This window comes from Cheilinus undulatus, linkage group 17 (genome assembly GCF_018320785.1).
Source record: "Cheilinus undulatus linkage group 17, ASM1832078v1, whole genome shotgun sequence".
NCBI classification, from domain to species: Eukaryota; Metazoa; Chordata; class Actinopteri; order Labriformes; family Labridae; genus Cheilinus; species Cheilinus undulatus.
Window position 1 is genome coordinate 21,866,539 of NC_054881.1, and position 19,098 is coordinate 21,885,636.

Below are 19,098 nucleotides of genomic sequence, written 5' to 3' on the forward strand. Positions count from 1 at the left end.
TAAAGAAGTAGTCACATGGTTTAGTATGCGCTGACAAGATTGAACTTTCAGGATTTTAATGAATTGCATTTGTTTTAACTTGCGAACAGGAAACTTTTAAATTGGCTCATGCTAACCTGCACATTTAGTCACAGTTTTAATGATAGGAAACCACCAACAGAATAACGGTTATTATTCCTGACACTGACACCACAGGCTACCATGATTGAAAATTTTTGACCTGTGAGCAAAAAGGCTATTTTGCTTTCCAATGAAATACAGTAAGTCTATGTCTGCATTTTTTATCATGAAAGTATTGATTCATGAAATTTGATTAAAAATTTCAATTTACTATTACTACTGCTGCTATTACTACCTACTAATCTCAGCATTAGCTCAAGCATCTGACAGCAAATTTTACTACTCTAAAACTTTTCATACTTTTTAAGACCTTAATTTCAGTATGATTGACATAAAATCTTAAAATGTAGCCTATTCTGAGAGATCAAGGCTGGCCTACAGTAAGAAAAGTGATAGGTCCGATAGACATGGGTTAAAGTAACTTTATTCAAAGTAAAAACGCAAAATCAGCAAAGACAATGAAATGATACTCATGAAAAAAACTAATAGGATGTCTTAAATGAGCTAAAGTAAACTTTTCCACACTAAGAAATAAATATCTTGTTTGACCTACAGAATTTAAGAAGAGAAAATAACTGGAGGGTGGTTAATTGGTTGCTTTTACACAAAATCACACATACACAATCACAACTCTATTAAAAGCATGCAAATCTACAGTACAGTATTGGACATACCCTAGGTTTTTAGGAACAAGCACTTGATAAAAAAAGTAACTTCCAAGGCAAATGTGGGAAAGCATTTATCTAAAAACACAAAATGTTATAAGCCATAAACGCCCCCCATATTTCCCTGTTCAAAACAATAATGCATGGATAAAAGCTCAAGATAATTCTCCAAAGTTAATCTGTCAAATTCTTACACTTTTTGTCTTATGTGTCTCTTTAGACCCTTATTCTGATGTCCGCCCCTTCCTGTTTTCTCCTCTCTCTCTCCGCTGCATATTTACTTCTTGGTCTCCTCAATCTGCTCCACCTCGCTGGATTCATCCACCACTTTGCCGTTGACCATCGTCTGGGTCACCACCTTCACGATTTTCCTGGTGCGAACATCAGGCTCCTCTGCACAGAAAAGGTAGAGATTAGATTCAATTTAGATGAGATTAGATGTGATCATATGGGATTACAAAGGTGAGACAGTTACCTGTATGGAAAATTCATTGTAGATGATCCAATAGAGGCATAGGAGAAGAGAAAGGATTGATAAAGAGAGGTTAAACGGAGGGAAAAGACAAAAAGATACAACTTAAAGTGAGACAATTAGGAGACCAACATTTCCAATTAGGAAAAAGGTGTGTAGAACAGATATGAGAGGACATGATGAGAAGAGAATGGACGGGAAGAAAACATAAGCAACAAGATGAGAAGAATTAAAATCCAAGATAAAGTTTAGCACACTGAATTTCTTGTCTTAACAATGCTACGTTTTGGCAGCTTGTGGATTAGACTGCAAATACTTGTCTGTACAAACAGCTTTGTTTTAACTTCTCTGTCTCATGGTGATTTCTCCATCTGTTATCTTTGCTCCACTAATATTGCAAGATGAAGGTGAACATCTTCGACACCTCAGTTTGTTAATCCCTTGGTGTGAGTCAGTGGGATTAAGCAGCATTTACAACATGAGGATAAATGTTTTCACACCAATTTTTTTTATATATAAAAATGAAAGTACTCACTTTTTGGTGGGGGAGGAACTTCCTTGACTCTGAGGAGGAAAAGGAAACCGATGTGAGTGTTTGAATACACTTAAAGCAAGATAAAGACATTTGAATATATATTGAGCACCAAGATTAAGCTGAAATAAACACCACTCTCCATTCTTTACATTAAATATGAAGCTAAGGCTAACAGCTGGCTATCATAGCTTAGCAAAAACACTTGACAGAGGGAAACAGCTAGCCTGGTCCTGTCCAAATTTACCTTTAAACAACGCTAAAACTCACTTAATATAATTTTCTATCTCATTAGTTGAAAAAGTTGAACAAAACCTTGGAATGAAATAAAAAGTGAAATACAGTAAAATGTATGGACAGACATGTATGTCTTCTGACTTTATCAAACATCAGGGATTTTTTTGCCACATTTTCCTCACACGTTACCCACTGGAAATAACTTTGCAACCCACGTTTGGGTCTTGATCCACCAGTTGAGAACCACTGTCCTACACTATCAATTGTCCTCTCTAAATTAAGGCAAAACATATAAAATATAAAAAACATGTAAAAACATAATAAACATCTAAAATGAAACTGTGTTGTTGTATATGTACATAAAACAACAACAAAAACTTGAATTGTGATGCATGTTTTACTTCTTTAGCTTAATGCTAACACTAAATGGAAATTGATATACATGGCTAAGAGAATTAGCATTGTGACTGTTTTGATTTTAGTTCAAAAACTGATCTGTTCTGTTTAGCAAAGGCTTATAAATTAAGACTGTAGGTCTACAGTTGTGCTATTAGTTTAAAGAGAGAGGCCTGTTGCCTGAATAAATTGAACCGAAAGGATCAGTGAATCAAGGCTGTGTGCTATGATACCTGTCACTTATTAAACAACAGAAATGAATGGGAGAGGATGCCATGCTGCTTTGGCTATAAAAAGTCAGAGCTTTAAGGGATATTGCATTTTTGTGTACAATTATTGCTGCTGTAGCTTCCACCAAATTTTAAAATAATCTGTTGCAAGTTATTTCAAAAAAATACTTTCCTCATCTCCATGTATAAGAAAGAGAGGGCTTAACTCTGCCAGCAATTTCATTCTAGTGGTCCTGGTTTTCTTTTTACTACAATGTCATTTACCTGATTCTTTTCTCCAAAGCAATGCTCATTTTTGTAACTAGTGTTGATGGCATTAAGGACCTTTCCCAAGGGCCCACACTGGAAACTGAATGTGCCCTTACTGGGACTGGAACCCCCAATCGCTTGTACCAGAGTTAGCAGTGTAAACCACTGAGCTATCTAGTTCAAGTATTGGTCTAAGGTGATTGGCTGTAACCACAAAGGTCAACTTTGGGTTTGGTATGCAAAGCTGCAAGCTGAGGTTCTGGCAATGGTGTAGTGCAGTGTATACACAAGTAAATGGACTAATAATTTTTTAGTCCCCATGCAGTATACTTTAAAGTCCACTCTCCTAGAATAGCATAGGCTATAGAAAAAATGATCTGAGTATACTACTGCATTGCTTTGTAATACGTTCCCCCAAAAACTGCAGATGGATGTGGAATAGTTCCCTCAAAAAGCATAATTATTTGTTGACTCAGCCTATAGTTAGTAGACCAGTGGTGATCTTTGGCTATTAGTTTCATAACAATCTGTATTACCTGAAGCAGCAGAAGCTCAGTGTCAATATTATATTACTGAAGACTCATTTTTAGGTGAACTAAATACGTAAGATGGTTCTACTTGTCTGTGTTTATAACAAAGGGTGGTTATCCTTTGTTGGAGGCCCTGTTTAATGAAATATGGGGGATGGATTAAGAGTGAACTCACTTTTCCATGCACCACTACACCAGGGTAAGCTTGGTAATGTTTGTCTTTATGCCTTACTGAACAGGAAACCTGCTGGTTGGTCTGTTATGTTTACAAGGAAGAGTTTAGTTAATAATTCAACATTGTGGGTTGTTTTTGTTTTTTTATCAAGTTTTATTATCTCCTTACAGCTTGTTTTTAATATCCAAACCACATACTTGTGGCATGCTGCTGAATTTTAACATTTCAGCAATTACTTTCCTGGGTGCAAAGTGACAATAGTGAAGCACAAGTACAGGAAGTAATCAAATCAGATTGAAATTGTCCTATCCCCCCACTCACGTGTCCTCTCCCTCCAGTAGGCGCCTGTAGGTGGCGATCTCCATCTCAAGGTTCTGCTTGATGCGAAGGAGCTGCTCATAGTCGGTCTTGGTGCGCTGCATGTCCAACCTGAGCTGGGAGAGGTCGTCCTCCAGCTGGCTCAGGGTGGTCTGCAGCCGCTCCATCTCACCAGAGTATTTCTGACCTGTTTCACCCAGGTTACCCTCCAGAGCTGCAACCTGAGGAGAGAAAAGAGTAAATATCTGACCTTCTTTACTTATACCTGGGTCTGATATCAATGTTGTGTGCTTGACCTTGGGCACAGGAGTAATTCTATTCAGGAAGTATCCCAAAATGATTCATAATTCTGTGATTCTGTGAAGCATTTACCCATCATCACATATTCTGATTGTAGTGTCTCCACTGTGCTGTAATGTGATGATTCAGGCTTTCTAAACCTCAGCTTCAATGTCTCCAAATTTCTCCCTAAACCATTATCAGTGAATACCTGTGGACTGACAAGGTTTTGGCATCCAAAACAAACAGTCGCTGCTCAGACAGGATTACCCACCGAAACTCACCCTCATGCAATTTAGCAACTGAATGCAGACCGTCCTTGCTTGACTTAGTTGCGTGGGAGAACATGTTTACTGTCAACACAGGATTAAAAGAGAGAAAAACAAAATAGTTTTTCCCAGACACTGATGTGATAAAGAGGCTGGAGGATGGATGTGCACAAATAGAAAAAAAAACACTCTGAATTTGAGTGAATGTGAACTTCTAAAAGGATTTTCTGTGTTATCATAAGACAAATCCCTTATAAAAGCAATATTTATTCAACATATAATGGCTTTGTGAAAAGGAAATACTCAGAACCATATCTTACAATAAGAGTTTTTATGTTTGCACAGCCTTTGTTTGCACACATCCAAATGCAGAAATAGCTCTTGCTTAATAACTTTTAATCTTAAACACATCCCTGTCATGCTTTAACAGCTCTCAGTAAATCCATCTGATACCACAAACATAATATCTGGCTTATATTTAGGGCATCAGTCATTGTGTGAATGCCATGTTTGTGCTCCTCTTTCCGGTGCAGCTGTGGCTCACCTGTTTGTGCAGACTTTCCAGCTCCACCTCCAGGGTCTGCAGGAAGCGCTGCCTCTCCACCAGCTCACTCTGAGCTCCTCTCAGAGCCTCGTTGCTCTCCTTCACTTCATTCTGCACCGTCTCAAGCTGCAAGGTAACCAATCACAGTAAATGTATCTACTTTACTGTAAAATGGCCTGCTGTAAACCCATAAACTTAACATTTTCATTGAAAGTTATTTTTTTGGTAACTTCAGGCCAGTTTTATGAAATCCCATAGAGGAATACAGCCATACGTCAATATTTTGACTTATTAATGCTGTAATTTAAGAAAAAAAGTGCCTCTTTTCCTGTAATAATGTGCTGATTTCTTGAGATCTTGATGAAAATAACTGAAATGAACTCATTATCACAGGAAAGTCAACATTGTTATCTCAAGATAGCAACATAAATAGGTTTAAACATCCAAAAGGGGCTTGTTATCATGGGAAAACTGGATCAAATTGGCTGTATGGAAGCATGCTTTTGTAGGGTTTTTGGATAAACTCTGATACACCATGGGGGAGACTCCCAACATCCATATTTGATGGTGCTTTAACAAGCAGAGAAAAATCTTCAAACATCTTTAAAATTGTTGCAAAATTTTTGAAAAAATGTATATATGGTGATGATCACTGAGCTTCTTTGATGCGAGGATTTTAAGCTGATGGGGTTTTGGGCTTTTAACACACATACATTTCCTTTAAAAGACTGTGATAGACATTCTCAGTGGTGCAGTGCAGGGTATATGCAGGTATACAGAGTACAATCTTTCATTAATAATCTCCATACCACTTTTAAAAACCCTCTGATGAACATCATTTATCAGTCTACTCTGCTTGTGTGAGGATATTGGGGTAGGCCAATCAGAGACAAAGTAAGGCAGGTCAGACCTTCTTTATAATTTAATAATAATCCCTACTAACTAAAGTCATGCAGCAGGAGTGGGCAGTCAGTGTTGCAGATGCAAGGGGCCTATTTTTATGTGTACCAAATATGCATATGCAGTCTGACAAAGGCTGTTTATCCTTTGTTGGATGGGTTGATAAAAAATGTGGAGCAATATAAAGACATTTCCAGTGAAAGTTTGGTCAATACAATCATTATTATGTGTCATATTTCCTTGATTACATAATGGTGTAATGATAAGAAAGAAATTGTCCCCACACCTTCTTGCGGTACCACTGCTCGGCTTGTTCCTTGTTTCTCTTGACAATCCCCTCGTACTGGGAGCGCAGGTCAGACAGGATGGTTCCCAGTTCGGGTCCACTGGCAGAGTCCACTTCCACATTTACCTCATCCCGAGCAATACGAGACCTCATCTGCTCCATTTCCTGCAGAGGGGGAGAAATATGAGCACTTTACTAATGCTGTAATGAGGCATTGTTGCTTTCTCATGCATGGTACATTTTTTTAGGCTTTTTTTTATACCTTTGGTGTGGATACAACAGAGTCAGACATTGGGGAGAGTGTAGGGAATGACATGTGGGAAAGGAGCAAATGGCTGGTTGTAAGGACAACAGCCTCTTACATGGAGTCTCCAGCCTCTGTTAATATGAAGAAAGGATTGTGGCTGCACAAAACAAACCTTACCCATAAGTGTTCATTGAGACTAAGAAACAACTCATTCAGAGCTGGGCAGGAACCAGGCATTGTAGTTGTAAGTATGAAGCAATACAGGAAATATAGATAGAAGTGAAGTTCTTAAGTTATTAGAGCTTTGCATGTATGTGTGTGTTTTGAAATTGTTTATGTGATTTCAATACCTGTACTTTAAATGTGATCTAGTTGGAGTTCTACATTAATGTTTGTTTTAAAATTATTGTTGGTAATCTGATTCTTGAACATGTATGATTTATTATGGCGTGTGCCGCTGACCTCTTGGCCTAGTCAAGAGGTCAGCAGCATCCCAACAGGTCTCATCCGGTTAAATATAGGTTAAAATAAAAACTGATGGAGCACAACAAGTTCAAAATAAGGACATTCCTTTATGAGAAATATTGTAAATATGTATGAAGAAGGCCTGGTAGTCATTTGTGATCTAGTACTTCCTGTTTTGTGTTATGATAATTAGTTTTATATCAACAACTGCATCTAAAAAATTAGAATATTATGAAAAAGTTCACATTTTTCCTGTGGTTTCATTCAAAAAGGGACATTTTTAAATTTTCTAGCTTCATCTCATGCAAAGTAGAATATTTCAAGACCTTTTTTGTTTAAATGATGATGATCATGACGGCTTACAGCACATGACAATAAAAAAATCCACTCTCAAATATTATATAAAAAACCTACCAATTTCAGAAAAGGATTTGTGATACATAAATGTTGACCCTTTGGAAAATTATTCTCATTTATGTGCCTTTAGCACAAATTACAGCAACAATGCAACACAGCATGGAGGCAACCAGCCCGTGGCACTGCAGGGGTGTTATGTATGTATTTATATATTTATAAAGAGAGAGAGAGAGAGAGAGTATAATCTCATCTCTAATCGCTATAATCTAACATATTTATAAAGTCTAATCCTGTTTTACCATTGCTTATTAATGTGCACTGACCTTTCTGAATACAAATAAGCATTAGTTTCTGTTTATTTAATCAAATGTCCTAAACAAAACCCCAAACTTTTTCATGATAACCCCATTTTTACCAAGATGCACGTGTACGTTGGTATAACAAATGTCATATATGGTTGTATTCCATTGGTCAATGTGCTTGACACCTGTGCAACACTTTGGTGAATCCTACACCACAGGGCGGCAGAGAGGATGTGAGGGCACCTCCATAATTTAGATGTTCTCCATCAATAGTTGATGCAGCAGAGCTCATCTTACTCACACGGGTTACACTCTATTCATACTGGTTCGCTGGATCTCTTTCACTCTCTCTCCTCTGTGACATAGCTAAAATGTCATAATCCACTGTCATTCTTTAATGTGTTTTTATGTGTTATCAATGTCAGGACATTACTGGACAATAAAGTTGAATTATTTGCCTTTTTTGTGCATGCTGTGTCCTCACTATGAGGCATGAGAAAAAACTGTGACCTGGTTTTATAGCTAACCCCAAGAGATGCAGCTTCATTGTGGGAAAAGTCTGTAATCTTTACAGAAAGAGCTGACATATATAGATAGAGGCATTCAGTGTCAAGGGTAAACTAGTTAAGAAGAAAAAAAGCAGCATCACTTGCTTTCGTAACTCCTCATAGAATCAAACCTTTGATGTGAAAAGAGATGGAGAATTCCAAATTAATCCAGGTTTATTTTTTAAAGCTGCAGTAAGAATATTTTTCCTGTTAATGAAACAGACTGCAGTTCATACTGTTGCATTTTTAAAGCACAACTAAGACAACCAATATGGATTGCATAAAGGATGATTATTTCTCAGAGGATATTTAAATGTCTAAAGTTGCTGCCGCGGGGTAGGTGTCAGTTGAAGACAGTAACTTCCCATTGCAGAAACAGCTTTTTCTTTCATTTTCTAAAGCAAATATTCAAGTTGAGTTAAGATTTTGCTAAAGTACAATAGAAAATCATCAAAAAGATATAAGGTGCCACCAGGGGGTGCCACAATCAACTCGTGCCAAAAGTTTCTACAGGAGCTTTAATGCTTGGTGAAGTTGCCCCAACAGAAAAACAAATCTAATCCAAGCTTTATTTTCACTAAATTTTTAAATATTTCTTTCAGTTAAGTCTGACATCTTAGTAGAATGGGTCTGTTTTATGTCAGTCACACTTTGTTTTGGTAAGCAGGATAATAATCCTTGCTATAAAGAGAAGGGTAAGTTTATCTTAGTCCTCATACTGAAGAGTAAAGTAGTCCAGGCGTCTCGGATCAGCTGATTGGACAGAAAGAACAGGTTTGGGAAACCAGATCTTCCTGCTCCTTTTGTCTGTAGTAACCATAAGACCACCTCTCTCTCACCCCCTCTCTACATGCACTTTACTCACCCCACAGGCTGTTAAAAGTACCTCTTAAGTTCAGCAAATTAGGTCAGTCTGATATCAAACAGCCTGTTGTTTGTGAGGGTAGGCTGGAGAATCATATGAACGGCCAAAATGAAAATGAGATGAGGAAAATGTAGACTAATGGGGAGGGCAAATAGAACAGTGAGACTAAAGAGTGGATAAAAAGAGGACAGATGGTTAGAAGTGATGCACTTACCTCCTCATGGTTTTTTTTGAGGAAGTACAGTTCCTCTTTCAGGCTGTCCAGGTCTCCTCTCAGAGAGGCTATGATCTGCTCGTGGTCGGTTTTTGCCTTTTTCAGAGCGACACAGTCTCGCTCCACAGACTGGCACATCACCATCTCAGTCTCCCACCTAGGAAACAGAAAAATTACTCTCCTTTATATCAGTCTAAAAGTTAGACATTTTAATGTTAAGGTCTCTCTACAGATGGACAGGTAACATTTAGATATTCCTTTCCATCAAATGCAATGTTCTTTTAAAAAAAAAATTAGAATCTACATTACGTATCAGTTCTGTCTGAGACTGCATACTTTCACTGGGTTCATACTAAATGTAATGTCACATTGAGTAGCATATAGTACAGTCCTGGCATTGTTTGGGCAAAGTGCAGATGGATTACTCATCAGTTAACAGTAAATATTGTTGAATTCTATCTTTGGACCAGCTGTAGATCTGAGTTACAACGGTGTTTACCAGCCAACAATGAGGTCATGATGATGGTGATGCAGGGATGACAACCTTTCAAGCATGGTTGAACGGCAAACTGTTAACATGTGGCTACACTGAATCTCCATTTAGCTTGGCCCTCCTTTTCTGGGGCAGTCAATTGGGTGGAAAAATGTTAGCTTGGCTGGAGAGATAGGGGGGTTAAGTATTACACTAGCATCTGCCTGAGCAGAGTTCCCATTTGTATGTCTAGATGTCCCTCAGTTATGGTGGAAAAGCAAATCTACTGCTGCCCTGTGCTTCCATGCCGTGTCAAACCAAGTAAAGCAAAGCTTCTAATTGTAATGGAAAACTCCCGAATGCTAACCTGGCACGCCAGATGAATTTGTTTCAAACATCCATCTGGTAAACCACTCATACACAGTGTTTGGGAAAGGGCGGAGGGTGATTGGATAAACATTCTGTCTGTCACATCTTTACGGGCCAATCAGAGCAACAAAACACGTGACGTAGCCGCTAACCGAGCTGCGCCCCTACAGAGGATGAAACAGAGAACCACATAACACGGTTGAACAGCAAACTGTTAACATGTGGTTACACTGAATCTCCATTTTGCTCGGCCCTCCTCTTCTTGGGCTTTTCCACTATGACATTTTGACCATGCCAATCCAAACCAAGCCGTGCTGATGTACTTTCCCATCATCAGTAAGGTCTGGCTACTCCAAGCCACGCCCAGAATGGTGCTGCTCTGGAGCAGGGCCCAAGCATGCCCACCCTGCCTCTAAGTGTGTCGCTGTGATGTCACAGTAGTTTTAATCATTTGGGGACGCCTCGCCAACGTGTTTAAGTAGCAACTGCTGCACTAAACTTTGAAATACCTGCCAGATTACCAATAGAAGAAGAAGAAGAAGCAATCAGTGCTTCTTCTACTTTTGGCAGAACAAAAAAATTCTTACTCAAGCACAGCTATTTAACATCATTGACTTAAAACACAAAATCATCTGCTCTAGGCAAGGCAAGGCAAGGCAAGTTTATTTATATAGCACCTTTCAGACACAAGGCAATTCAAAGTGCTTTGAGAGTGCACAAGAGCAACTTAAATATTTTAAAAAGAGAACATTACAAATAGAGTCCTGTGATCAAAGGATCACATTGTGTTCACAAGGCAGACATACGTGTCCAACAGTTTTTTTTTATAAACACTAACATACACTTACATATGTGTACTTATGCAGATGTTCACATGGATGCAAGGGCTAACATAAACACATATTTTAACATGTGCATGAAATGATGTTAAAATGGTGTTAAGGTGATGTTAAAATAATGACATTTATTTGAAAAAGAAAAGGTTAAAACAGTGAGAACAAATTAAAAAAATGTTGATTGTGATAGAACAATGATAACTTATAGATTAAAAGTTATAAAATCCCTTTTGCTTTAAAAAGAACTGAACAAAGAACAAAGCAGATCTGGCAGATTGCTTCATTAAAATACTTGATTATTCATTTGTTTGAGAAAGGGCAGAGCCTTTGAAAAAACTCAGAGGGTGATTGGATGAACGTTCTGTCTGTCACATCTTTACGGGCCAATCAGAGCAAAAAAACGCGTGACATAGTCGCTAACCAAGCTGCGCCCCTACAGAGGATGAAACAGAGAACCACATAACACGAACAAAAGCGACTGTAGACATGTCAGTACACGGCTGTTCTGTGTTGTTTAACAAAGAAATGTCATCAAGTTCTGATAAAACTGGCACTTTATCAGCATCCACGCTAATCTCTTCCACCATCATTGCACTGGTGTCTTGTTGCTGCTTGCTTAAGTCACGACTCGGCCGCGCCCAAAAGTACTGCCCCTCATCACTGATTGGTCCTGTTACTTTCTAACCAGGCCCAAACAGTTCAGACGGGAGCTTTGCAAGATGGATTCGCCAGTGAGAAACACGGAAATGGGCGTGCATCTGCTCTGCAAGGCTACCCGATTGCAGCATTTGTGTTAAATGAATGCATTTCACGTATTGAGGGAGAAAAGCTGTTTAAAAGCGTTGGGGTCATCCATATTAGTGCAGCAAGCTTTCCCAGAATGCTTTGTGGGTAGGTGGTAACCTGATATTGGAGGTCTTTGCCACTTTTACAACAGCTTTTCTTATTAATTCAAGAATACATCCATAAAAAACTGTGGTTCAGTGTTTTGTAATAACAACTCCTTTAACCCTTTAATGCTAGTTTAACATGGCCATGCTTCTGAGGCCTTCAGTTCAGAGGAGTTTCTGCCACTGTAGCTTATGTGGGGAAGCATTAAACAAAGATAAGAAATTTGATTTTTATAGTGTTAAATCATTTGTAAAGAAAACTGCTACCATATAAAATTCACTCACTTGATTCTGAAGTCATCAGCGGCCAGTTTTGCATTATCGATCTCCAACATGAGACGAGCGTTTTCCAGAGTCTTCTTCCTCACCTGAAGGTTAGTAACGTAAACATTGTTTAACTGGGCATCAATGTGTTTATTTGAAACAATCTTTGTCTACTACATTACATCATTTTAACTGCCTTTGATAAACTTACAGAGAAGCATTTCACCTTCAGAGTGAGGTTATCAATGGCTGCTGAAGTCTAAGGAAATAAGGTACCACATTCCACTTTCATTAAACTGTAACTGTTTCCACGAAATAATCATTAACTCCACCCAGGCTTGGGTTGGCACAATTTAACCTAAAGATGAACTGAAGCCACTTCTGACTGCTGTTATTCACAGCTGGATATTTGCATTAGAGTTTTGTCTATGTAAAGCATCCAAAGCCATCATCGCTGTTGTCAATTAACACATACTAAAGTTTAAATGGACTTGTCTTTATAATGTTTGTGCCTTCATGTTTTACCTCTTGCTCCACAGCGTGAGCCTGGGCCATCATGGAGTCAAGGTCATGACCTTTGGGGATCCTGTCGATCATGAGCTGCTTGATCTTCATCTCCAGGTCAGCGTTTGAGCGCTCCAGAGAACGCACCTGGAGGAGGAAGTGAGAGTTAATGATGTAAATGTTCAATTTGCAGCTAGTCCCGTCATTTCCTCTGCAGTCACACCTTGTCCAAGTAGTTTGCCAGGCGGTTGTTGAGGCTCTGCATGGCCTCCTTCTCATTAGTGCTGTTTCCATGGAGGCCGTTGAGCTGCAGGCTGGCCGGCCCGTTGAGGTCCTGGCTGATGGAGGCGGAGCGGCTTAACGGGCTGGCTGCGGCAAAAGACACAGACGCTCTGGAGCGAGCTCGGCCTGTGTCCATGAGAGAACGGCTGGAGAAGGATGGCTGACGACTCATGGAGAAGCTCCTCACTGACATGCTGGAGGCCATGATGGATGACTGGGACAACGAAGAACAACTGCAAACTAAACAATGAGGTGTTGGTGAACCTGTTCAGACAGAGAGGAAGGAGAAAAGCCCATAACAGCTGCTAAAGTGCTATTCTTAGAGAGAAAGTGGATGAACATTCAAATTACAATTGACATATGGAAAAATCATCTTTAAAAGCCAGACCACTGCAGTAATTTAAACCAAATGTGACATGAGATCTGTCTGTAAAGGCTCTTTTGCAGCACTTCAGTAAACACGTTTTATTCTAAGGATTTGGCCGGGTTAAAGCCCAAGTAGCACTTTATGTTCAAGACCTCCAAACGCCTACTGAAAATGATGAAAAGAGCCTTTATTCAATGTGTAAAGAGGCGACTTTTTTGGTAAGAGCCACTTCAGTCTGTCTGTCAAATTTAACATTAACTCAAGTTGGTATAAATTTCAAAATGAGCAGAATAGCTCAAGTCTGGATCAAAGAAGAGCATCTTTAAAGCACCAGTAACACCGTCATACCATCACTTATTATGATCAAAAAAGACGCACTTTCATTTAAGTAGATGCCAGTTAAAAATGGGAATGAATGAAGAAATTAAAGAGGTTCTAATGAATAAAAGACGACCGAAAAAGTTTAAACAGTTTGGCAACTTAAGACTTACCTAACGAGAATGTGGATTTAAAGCTCCTTTGTGGAATATTGTGTTGATTCTTGCGCCCATTGTGGACAGACCATTTGTTTTTTTTTCTTTAACAGATAATTTCTTCCTGTTTTTCTTTTTCAAAGTCAAATGTATCATTTACTTTAAATCTCAGTAACACTTTATTTTAGTGGGCCCTAATTACCTAGTATTTTTAGAGTAATAAGGGGTAATTATCTGTAATTTCTAAAGAACAAAGTGGTAACAACCTTGTAGTAACTTGTCATTTAACCAAGTTTAAACTTAGAAATGTGCTAATATGAAGGACATATTTGGGACCCCCTTGATAATGAGATGATTCATTTCAAGGGACTATCCCTTCAATAAAAATTTCAATTTACTTAGTAATGTTGTATTAGTTATCAAGTATTTCCTTGTAATATTGTTGCCATTCTTGGTTGTTTAGGTTGTATTTTATCCTGACCCGAACTCCAAGCACTTACCCTTTTACCCTAATCATAACCCAAACCCTAACCCTTGCAATATTCTTTCAATTATCTGGTAATAAGGTGTTATTTTACCCTAACCCTAACCCAAGCCCCCACCCTTGCCCTAACCCTGACTCATGTAAAACTGTTGCAATTCTCTGGTAATTAGTTGGTATTTTACCGTAACTCCTAACCCTCTAATCCCCACCCTTACCTTAACCCTAGAAATTGCTTTAAAATTACTCAGGAAGTACTCACTTTAATTTAGTGGTCTAAAATAAGGAAATTACCTGAGAATTATTAGTCAACCTTTATGGAAAATTATCATCTTATTTCTAAGAAATTGCTTGGTAAAACACCACCTGATTACAAGCTACTTGCCACAATATTACAAAGGACAGTGTTAGGGTTAGGGTTAAATACCATGTAAGTTCCCAAGAATTGACACAATATTAAAAGAAATTACTATGTAGTTAAGGCCCCCTAAACCAACGTGCATCCCAAATGTCTGCTGTAGAAAACATTTTGTCTGTTTTTTTTTTTTTACACCTACCCCCTTTGGCAATGCGTTCAGACATCACAAATAATTATAAAAGACAGTAATTGTAAAAACAGTCTATTTGCTGATGGATATCTCATCTGTTGTAGCCCATATACAGTTTAAGCTTTTTTTAATGCCCATCCAAAAACTCTGCACAGGAGCTTCAAGTAAAAAGGACTTTTAACTGTTTGGTTTATTTTTTATTATTTCTTATTTTTAAAGCTTTTCCTAAAATTCTGTGGAAAAATTCTCCTAATGTCAAAAATTTAGCTTAAAATTAAAGAGGAATTTGTGTTTCATCAAATGGAGACAATCTGTATTGATCACTGTCTTTGTACTCTGAGGTAGAGGTGTTTTTGGACTAAGCAGGTACATTTGCACTAATATAAAGATTAACTAGCAGTGTTAACATCATATCCACTTCACTTCCAAATCAAATTCTGAGTAATGTTAAATACTCCTGTTAACCTCATTTCATATTAACAGTGCATCTTTGTCTGTTTTGTCATTGTGAGATTTTTAGCGCATGCCTGCCTTTGTGTGTTAGCGGTCAAGGGAACCTCTCTGTCTCTCTGACACCTGATCCTCGCAACACGGTTCCCACAACACTACAAAGGAGCGAGCAGGAGACAGATAGCTCCTTGTTCAGATGAAAGATAGAGCTTTGGGAAAATGATCGGGGGAAATATTCAGAGTGAATTCCTGTGACACAAGGACACACTTTGTTCAGCAGGAAGCGGACTGTCAATACATTTTTAAAGCATCTTCTCACTGTGTGACAAATACTAGTGATGAAAACACTGATTACAGTGAAAAAGAAAATGAAGACCAGTTTGCTTAAAGAGTGTGGTCGATGTCTCTAACTAGAGTAATACCTTTGATCTCAAAATTTATACTCCACTCTGCAAAAAAAGCTTGAAAAATAATACATTGCTTTGAACCTATTATTAAGAATTATTAAAAATTGATATGTTAAATTTGTAAAACTAACAAACATCATTTCATAAACAGAAATATTACTCACCAGTTGTTTTTCTTCACAGAGGGATTCAGCGGACTACAGGAGGCTCTGTGCTCCTGATGCTACAGGTGCTCTTAAATACAAGTGTGCAGGAGGTGGGTGGAGCTACCTCTGAACAGGAGGTGTGTGTACTACACCTGAAGGAGAAGGTGTACAGTTAACAATGATCCAGTTTCCCCACTTGTTGTGTTTTGCTGAAATACTCTATGCTTGCAGATCTTATTTATCTAGATAAAGCTATAAGCCATGACACACTGTGTAGAAGGGTATGTCTGTGTGTTAGCTCATTGAAACATGATATGATTAGGCAGCTCAAACATCAGCTCAGATTCAGGGTAAGTCATTGAGATCTGACTGCATACATTATCAGATGTTTAAGGACATAATTGTTGTCGCTGTGAGCAGGGTTCGAACCTGCGCGGGAGAGACCCCATTGGATTTCGAATCCAACGCCTTAACCTCTCGGCCATCACAGCTTCAAGTTTTGCACCGTATGAACATCACCCAAACACTAATTTGAGAGAACATTAAGTTACGAAAAACATAAAACACTTACTGGATCTGACTGAAATACTCCATGTCTTGTAACAGTGATGTAGTGGGCAGTGCTGTTTTCTTACAGGAAGAGGATTCCTGGTTTGAATCTTGGTTGGTCAGGGCCTTTCTGTGTGGAGTTGAATGTTTTTCCTGTTCAAGTGTGGATTTCCCCCACAACCCAGAACGGGATAATCAATATAGATGACAGATAAATGAATGTCTTGTGAACATACATCTTAATGTTAATGTTCTCTTTGTTTGCCTACCTGTATCGCTTCCTAGAATAGCTTCTGTTATTTCAGAGTGAAGACGTCTTTATAAACTTTCTAACCCAGTGTTTCCCGGCCATTTTTCCTTGATGCCCCACTACATGTACATTAAAAAAAGCGGAGTGCCCTCAGGACCAAAAAGAAAAGAAAAATTGACACACTGCCATCGGAAAAAATCAAGATAGAAATTAATTGTTTCACTGGTAAAACCCTAGGAAAGGCCTATGCTTGCTTTTCTCTTCTAAAGACATTTGTATGAACTACTTTATAATGATTTATTATGATTTTAAAACAATATTCACTAAACTAATTTTGGCAGGCTCAGAATAGACAAAGCTTTGCATCCCCCCCAAGAGCTTTGGTGCCCCCTCAGGGGATCCCGGACCCCAGGTTGGGAACCAATGTTCTTACTATTCTACTTTTTTTATGTTAAAATAAGCTTAACTAAAGTAAGAATTCATTTGGAAGTCCAAAATTGAAGAGTAAAAGACAATGGCGCTGGACCAGCACGCCGAGTTGCACTGCATTCCGTTGTGCCACATCCTGTTGTGCCACGGCCAGTTGCGCTGCGGCCCCCTTGCGACGCGTCCCCTCGCAGTGAGTTGTGTTGTCTTGAGTCATGTCGCACTGCATTGAATTGTGTCACATTGAGTCACATTGTGTCGCATAGTGTTGTGTCGGCTAGCGTTGCATCGGCTAGCGTTGCATCAGCTAGCGTCGCATTGCGTCACATCGTATTGTGTTGCATTATGTTGAATCATGTTTTGCCATGTTGCGTCGCATCATCTCTCGTGCTTCACTTGCTGTCCTTAGCATACACAGCAGCATGTCAATGGTTAAACTCCCCGCCAGCCACTGCATGGCCAGGTGCTTGATACTAGAGCTAAAAGCCTGCTCGGGCTTGCCTCCCCATCTCAATGGGTAAGTGAAAACCAATAGAAGCAGTTGTATTTCCCCAGCAGTGGAGGCCTCCTGTCTATTTACCAAATGAAACAAAAGATGGCACTAAAATTATTTTTCTGTGCCCTCAATCTGCATCAAACAGAACCGCTACTTTGGCACTCAAGAGAGACAAAACAGTTTTCTCTCAGGGGAACACTCTGCCAGCTACAGCTGGTGGCGTTGGGAAAAAAATGCCATGGCGAGGCAAACACAGCAGGTGTTTGATCATTGAAATTGATAGTTTTGACGTGCATCAGATGGAGCTGGTGCGTTCTGGGCTTTACTCTTCTTTTAGCTTTGTTTTTGGTCCCCACCAACCTACAAAATGCTTGACTATAGTTTTCCCCCATAGTTTCTTGCTGTGCCTGTCTACTGTTCAGCACTGTGAGATATCAAAATGTCATTTTTTTACTGATAGTGAGCTGATAACATGGTTAATCCGTCAAAACAAGCTAAGCGTTGCTAAAATGCTAAGCAAAACTGAGGAGAAGTGGAAAGGTGGTTGATAATTCTTTGCATTTATTTCCTGGACAATTCATTTTCATTGCACATTTATCATTTGTTTATTGTAAATAAAAAGATTAGCACAGCTGTAAATTGTAATATAATACAATATTTTCTCTTGCTTCATCGATGATTACAATGAGTCTGCTCTTGAGCGTTTCTCTGCTATTAAATAAGATAAGATGAGATAAGATAGACTTTAATGTCCCCATAGGGAAATTTATCCTGGACTCTGTCCCACAGTTACAAATCAATACATACATAAAGATCATACAGAACAAATAACATTTCATCCTGTAGCAGCAGCATATCCATCTAACAATTTTCTACATCTACATGAAAGCAAGCTTCTGGCAGCAGTGGCATACTGGCATATTGCACAACCTCTTGGCACATCTTACATCACCTGTTGTTCAGAAATTTAATGGACATGGGCACAAATGAATGTTTGAAACGGTTCAGTCTGGTCTGAGGGACCCTAAATTTTCTTCATGAGGGTAAATGCTGAAACTCAGAGTGGAGAATGTGGGTTGGATCAGAAACAATTTTCTGTGCCTGTCTAACAACAGACTGCTCATATAGTGTTTGGAGAGATGGGTGCTTTTTGACACCCATGATTTTCATAGCAGTCTGCACGAGACGAGTTATCTGTCATAAATAAATAAATATCCCATTATCATCGAAGTCCTCTCAGTCTTGTGAGGCTGGAGCTCCTGGCCTGTCCTGTAGAGCCCTTCTGTTCTACAGTCCGTCATCTCTCTGTAACCAGACCCTCCGTCTTCCTGTCCGTGATAAAATATTTAACAAGTGACTCTGAGAAGGAAAAAACCTGCTTTGAAGCAAACATGGAGTGTGATGTAGAGACTGTTCAAACAGGCCTGAATGGCCAGAGCGTCTATGTAGAATAAATATATAAAGCTTCGTCTGTGCCACCTTTAAACCCTCTAGAAAATACATCACTGTTCATAGAGCTGACAGTAATGCTGGTATTACTGTATGGAGGCTAAAGAAGGAAATTAGAAGTGACAGAATGTTTACTGCAGTTTATTTACTTTACGCATTCACAAATACATCCATGCGTGTTTGTGTGGAGATCACACATGAAGGCCGGCAACAAACAGACACCACTGTGGTCAATATTT

The 19,098-nt window shown here is 38.9% G+C and overlaps 1 protein-coding gene and 1 non-coding gene across 3 annotated transcripts; both read right to left on the reverse strand.

Moving 5' to 3' along the window:
- Positions 1-537: 537 nt before the first annotated feature.
- Positions 538-15,770, reverse strand: si:ch211-243g18.2 (uncharacterized protein LOC559906 homolog). 2 transcript variants are annotated; one of them, XM_041811360.1, is made up of 10 exons: positions 15,708-15,770; positions 12,759-13,081; positions 12,557-12,682; positions 12,053-12,135; positions 9,201-9,357; positions 6,203-6,367; positions 5,017-5,142; positions 3,928-4,145; positions 1,793-1,821; positions 538-1,178 (listed from the first exon to the last, which is right to left on the reverse strand). In XM_041811360.1, exons 2-10 carry the CDS (start codon positions 13,020-13,022, stop codon positions 1,063-1,065), a joined length of 1,284 nt encoding a protein of 427 aa, XP_041667294.1. In that variant the 5' UTR covers positions 13,023-13,081; positions 15,708-15,770; the 3' UTR covers positions 538-1,062. The 2 variants fall into 2 exon arrangements, with proteins under 2 accessions (XP_041667294.1, XP_041667295.1); XM_041811361.1 differs by having other exon boundaries at positions 12,759-13,057; positions 15,708-15,739.
- Positions 15,771-16,097: 327 nt separating this feature from the next.
- trnas-cga lies at positions 16,098-16,180 on the reverse strand. Its single transcript has one exon. It is a non-coding gene; the product is annotated as a tRNA-Ser (tRNA).
- Between the last annotated feature and the right edge of the window lie 2,918 nt (positions 16,181-19,098).